This window comes from Choloepus didactylus, chromosome X, assembly GCF_015220235.1.
Source record: "Choloepus didactylus isolate mChoDid1 chromosome X, mChoDid1.pri, whole genome shotgun sequence".
NCBI lineage: Eukaryota > Metazoa > Chordata > Mammalia > Pilosa > Megalonychidae > Choloepus > Choloepus didactylus.
In genome coordinates, this window is record NC_051334.1 from 73,575,266 (window position 1) to 73,581,265 (window position 6,000).

A 6,000-nucleotide genomic window follows, 5' to 3' on the forward strand; every position below is an offset into this window, starting at 1 on the left:
ACCTGGCATCGTGGGACGGAGAACATCTTCTTGACCAAAAGGGGGATGTGAAAGGAAATGAAATAAGCTTCAGTGGCAGAGAAAATCCAAAAGGAGCCGAGAGGTCACTCTGGTGGGCACTCTTACGCACACTTTAGACAACCCTTTTTAGGTTCTAAAGAATTGGGGTAGCTGGTGGTGGATACCTGAAACTATCAAACTACAACCCAGAACCCATGAATCTCGAAGACAATTGTATAAAAATGTAGCTTATGAGGGGTGACAAGGGGACTGGGAAAGCCATAAGGACCACACTCCACTTTGTCTAGTTTATGGATGGATGAGTAGAAAAATAGGGGAAGGAAACAAACAGACAAAGGTACCCAGTGTTCTTTTTTACTTCAATTGCTCTTTTTCACTCTAATTATTATTCTTGTTATTCTTGTGTGTGTGCTAATGAAGGTGTCAGGGATTGATTTGGGTGATGAATGTACAACTTTGTAATGGTACTGTGAACAATCGAAAGTACGATTTGTTTTGTATGACTGCGTGGCATGTGAATATATGTCAATAAAATGAAGATTAAAAAAAAAAAAAAAAGACATAATGCTGAGCAAAATAAGCCAGGCACAAAAAGAGAGATATTGTATGTTACCACTAATGTGAATTCTGTGAAAAATGTACAATGTTTTATACTGTAGAATGTAGGGGACCTAGAGATACCAATTAGTGGACGGGGAATGATAATCTAATAAGAACAGATAAACTATGGAGGGTAATCTCAATGTTATGGGAATGCTCAGGAATGATTATGGTTTGTAAACTTTCTTGGATATAGTAAGATCATGTTGGAAGCAATAGAGTTATTTTAGGTTTTTTTTTTCTCTTATTCCTTTGTTTTCTTAGGGGTTGTTAATTTTCTTGGGATATGGTAAGAACATGTTGGAAGCAATGTAGTTATTTTAGATTATTTGTTTTTCTTACTCCTCTGTTTGGACATGGTTTATTAATTTTCTTGGGGTATGGTAGGCACATATTGGAAGCAAAGTAGTTATTTTAGGTTATTTGTTTTCCTTAATCCATTGCTTTGTTTGAAATGTTGTGGGGTTTTTTTGGTTGTTGTTTGCCTGTTTGTTTTTAATTTTTTGATAAACAAAGTTAAAAAATTGAAAAAAAACAGTAGAAAAATGGGAGTAAAAACTAAATGACAAATAGGGTGGGATGGGGGGATGGTTTGGGTATTCTCTTTTCACTTTTATTTTTTATTCTTATTCTGATTCTTTCTGATGTAAGGAAAATGTTCAGAAATAGATTGTGGTGATGAACACATAACTATATGATCACACTGTGAACAGTTGATTGTATACCATGGATGACTGTGGTTTGTGAATATATTTCAATAAAAGTGAATTTTAAAAAAATAAAAAATAAATAAATAAATAAATAAATAAATAAATAAAGTATTCCAGTTCATAAAAAAGGAAATGAAATTAGGAGTATCATCATTTCAAAACCCCCAATGAATTAATGGATTTAAGGCATTGAGCATTGCACATCAATAACTACTAATATCACAACCAGTGAGAGACAGATATTATATGCCTCCTGATGAAGAAACACAGCACCACCTGTAATCATGTCAAAGAGATCCACCATGAGTCCAGTCAAACCTCTTGTATCCCGCTACCAACCCCCAGGAAATACATGCAAGCATGTTGGATTATGTCATGACTGTGCAATCAGCAAAATTAGGCTTTGGGAAACTGCAAGTCAAATGCCTCACCTTCTTCAGCAGATACCTTGTAAGGAAAGAGGGATGGAAGGGGAAACCTTTAGGTTAAAAAAGATACTAAAATATTTTTAAATGGGAGAGACTAATCTCAAAAATGTTATGCTAAGTGAAAGAAGCCAGACACAAAAGACCATGTATTGTGTGATTCCATTTATATGGAATGTCTAGAAAAGGCAGATATATAGATAGAAAGTAGATAGTGGTTGCCAGGGCTGGGTGTGTGTGTGCAGAATGGGGATTAACTGTAAATGGACACAAGGGGTCTTTTGGAGGTGATATAAATGTTTTAAAATTAATGTTTTGGTGATGGTTGCACAACACTGTACATCTACTAAAAATCATTGAATAAAAAATGAATGTAAAATGGGAAACTGGTGTCTAGGAATGCACACATGGGTAGTAAAGCTGTAATGAAACTCGAAGTTACTACTATAAAAGGCAGTACAGTAGTTACTTTTAGGAGAGGGGTTTGTAATTTGGATGATGTATGAGGAGAGGCTCCTGGGATAGGTGGAAAAGTTCTATTTCTTGACCTGGGTGAAGGCTATAAACGGCATTTGCCTTATAAAAATTTAAGTTATATGATTTTTTTTCCTGTATCTGTTTAATTTTACAGTAATAAGTTTTTTTAAAAAAGGAAAAACAAAAAAAACACAGGGTTCCTAAGATACCGGAAGAGATCATATTCCCACAAATTTCACTCCTTATCATAGTAATAAAAATATATCTCATGAGCAAACTCAGGGTAGTCCAGAAAATGTTGTTTTGCTTCACAAAGGAAACATTAATGCAAAAGAAAGTTGTAGCACTTGGTTTAATTTCTTTTGGTTGTATACTCCATGACAAGTGACATTTGGACTTCACATCTTGTCCAAGCACTTGCAAAGTAACATATAGGCATTCTTTTCCAGTAGGTTCAATTGCCCCATGGTTTTCAAATTCATGCAAACCATAAATTTTTGTGGAAAATCAGTGAGTAGAAAAAGTTACCTGCTATCCCACCTCCCTGGCATATCACAAATCATAAAGTCATAAGTATTTTTCACCTTGGTGTTTTTGGTTTTCTGTGTGTGTGTGTGTGTGTGTGTGTGTGTGTGTGTGTGTGTGTGTGTGTGTGTGTGTGTGTGTGTGTGTGTGTGTGTGTGTGTGTGTGTGTGTGTGTGTGTTTTGGCCACTTTTACCAGGAATTCTTTCCCAAAGTAGAATTCATTCTTAGGGGCAACTTTTATATGTTTTGCCTTCTTGTGAAAATCACTCAGAGCATCCTTTCTTACTTTTATTTAACACGTAATATGCTAAATAATATATGTATTCTGCCCACTCCCTGCTGTGTACAGGGTAGACGGCCAGCTCTATTACTTTTCCTCAGTTTATGTGGTTGTGTTCAAAGTGGAGCTGAGGCCCTTAACATTCGTTTTTTAACATTCTCTCAATTTCTCACCCCCACTTTCTCATTTTTCCACTTTAGCAGAGTTCAAAAAGGCAACTCAACAACAGGAAGATCAGGAGCCAAAGGAGGAAGAAACTGATGAGAAAACACTACAAAGAGCCCGGGAGTGGGATGACTGGAAGGACACGCATCCTAGGGGTTATGGCAACCGACAGAACATGGGTTAATCTTCCCACAAGACAGGACTAGAGGTGGCTCACATCCTCCCCTCCAGGGAAAGGTGTACCATTCTTCCCCTCCTTGGGCTCCTGCTTCAGTTATGTACCATGAAGGTAAAGATGCTTCATCTTGCTTTGTGTTCAATAAAGTATCAAACAATTAAGTGTGTATTTGTACCCTTGATGATGAGCCAGCAGTCTTGTTTCAGCGTTATCATCCTTATCATGATGTATTTCAGATTCTTATCTGGAAAGAAAAGAGCATGGAATGGCTTAGTATAATCAATGGCTGTATGAATTCTCTTTAAAAAATAATAAAGTTCCTTGTGGAGGCCCCACTCCAGTCAAGATGGCACAGTGAGAAACTTCAGGGCTCCATTCTCCCACAGAAACTTTGAAGAAGCAACAAGAACTGGCAGAAAAGAAACTTCTTTCTCAAAGTTTTAGAAAGCAGTTAAAGTATTGCAGTAAGGGGGAAGCACCAAGTCAAGAAAAAGGCCACTTAAAAGCATGGATCTCCTGGTTCCCTGACCCTTCACCAGCTTGAAAGGAGCTGACCCATGCTTCCAGTGTGTATCCCTTGTCCCAGTTCCAGAGGGAGAAGAGTAATCCTCATGTGCATTCTGAGAGCATGTATGTCTAGCTCAGTCTACCTGGTGGTGGCCTGAGGAACTCATTGTCCCGGAACTTGCTCTGTGTGTAGAAGGTGGTTCGCAGAGTTCTCCTACAGAATGCTTTGGGACAGCAGTCAAGTCGTGGCTGCCTGGGGCAAGGTCTTGCTGGCTGTAGGACATACAAGGCAGTGCCCAGGACTGTAAAGAAACTGTTTCCTAGGGAAGAGGGGACATTTGTATTTGTGGAAACAAGGGAGTTCCTAGGGCCGCACATGCATGCCCAAGATGATGCATGCACAGAAAGGACCCTAGGAATACCCCTACACTTTGGCCTGGAGCTGTTCTCCAGACTCATTGTGTGGATAAGCTCTAAAGGAGAGCACTTGCACAGATCAGTGACCAAGTACTGAGAAAGGTATATTTTTCCTCTTTCTTTTTTTTCAATCTCTTGGCATTCAAGGAAACCTGTCGTAACATCAGCTGGATACAAACTTAAGGAACAGATGCCTCAGAGTCTAAATTCTAGTGATATGCATTTAAATATCAAAATGTCCAGGTGTCAACAGACAATCAGGAAAACAATAGATATCAATACAGTGATAGAAATTATGAAAAGGAACCAAACAGAGCTGAAGATCACAGTAACAGAAATTAAAAATTCCCTAGAGGGGTTCAACAGCAGATTGGAGCTGGCAGAAGAATCAGTGAACTTAGATAAGACAATTGAAATCATTCAGTCTGAGGGGCAGAAGAAAGAATGAAAAGTGGACAGAGCCTGGGGATCCTGTGAGACACCATCAAGCATACCAATATACTCATCATGGGAGTCCCAGAAGGGAAAGAAAGGAAGGAGAAGAGAGAATATTAAAGGAAATAATGGCTTAAAATTTAGCAAATTTAACGAAAGACATGAATATACACATCCAGAGACACTCAACAAACTCCAAACAGGATAAATCCAAATAGACTCACACAGTGACATAATCAGACTGTTGAATTCCAAACAGAATTCTGAAAGCTGCAAGAGAGAAGCAATGTGTCACATACAAGGGATCCTCAATAAGAATAGGTGCTGGTTTCTCCTAGGAAACCACAGAGGCAAGTAGGCAGTGGGAAAAAATATTTCAAGTACTGAAAGCAAAAAATTGCCTACCAAGAATTCTATATCTGGCAAACCTGTCTTTCAGAAATGAGGGAAGAATTAAGACATTCCCAGATAAACAAAAGCAGAGGGAGTTTGTCACCACTTAGGGCACCCCTACAACAAATGGTGAATGGAGTTTTGCAGGCTGAAAGGAAAGGACACTAGACAATTGACGGAAGCCACATGAAAATTTTTAAATCTCTAATAAATATAATGAAATGGGTAAATATAAATATTATTGTATTTTTTATTTATAACTCCACTTTTTAAGTTCCTACAGTATCTAAAAGGCAAATGCATGAAGTATAATGATAAATTAGTGGTTTTAGACTCATAATGTATAAACATGATTTGCGGACAAGAACTGCATAAGAGGGGGTGGATTGAGGGGTATAGGAACATAATGTATGTATACTATTGAAGTTGGTATCAAAGCAAACAAGATTGTTATAGATTTAGGATGTTAAATTTAAGCCCTATGGTAACCTCAAATAAAACACCAAAGAATATGCAAACTCATAGAGACAAATTAAAGTACCAGTTACCAGGATGGGGCACAAGGGGAATGAGGAGTTAATGCAAAATCATTGTAGGTTTTCTGTTTGGAATAAGGGAAAGATCTAGTAATGGATGGGGTGAAGATACTGCAACAATGTGAATGTGTTTAATCTCAGTGAATGGTATGCTTGGGGGAGGGGTTGGGTTGAGATTTATGTTGTATTTCCACAATTTAAAAAAAAGAAAAGAAAGTGATAGTGACAAATGCAATACATGTTTCTGAATGGGAGCTAAGAATGGAGGAGAAAAGGCTCAAAAGGACATTACTGGGACAAAAAAACTTGGAATATGGATTGTCAGCTTCA

The 6,000-nt window shown here is 37.9% G+C and overlaps 1 protein-coding gene across 1 annotated transcript in view; it reads left to right on the forward strand.

The window, feature by feature from the left end:
• IGBP1 (immunoglobulin binding protein 1) overlaps positions 1 to 3,531 on the forward strand; it is a 76,999-nt gene extending 73,468 nt beyond the window's left edge. Inside the window, exon 6 of the mRNA XM_037822176.1 lies at positions 3,240 to 3,531. Coding sequence (XP_037678104.1) covers positions 3,240 to 3,388 — 149 coding nt within the window. The 3' untranslated portion in view covers positions 3,389 to 3,531. The remainder of the gene's footprint in view (positions 1 to 3,239) is intronic.
• The last annotated feature ends 2,469 nt before the right edge of the window (positions 3,532 to 6,000 follow it).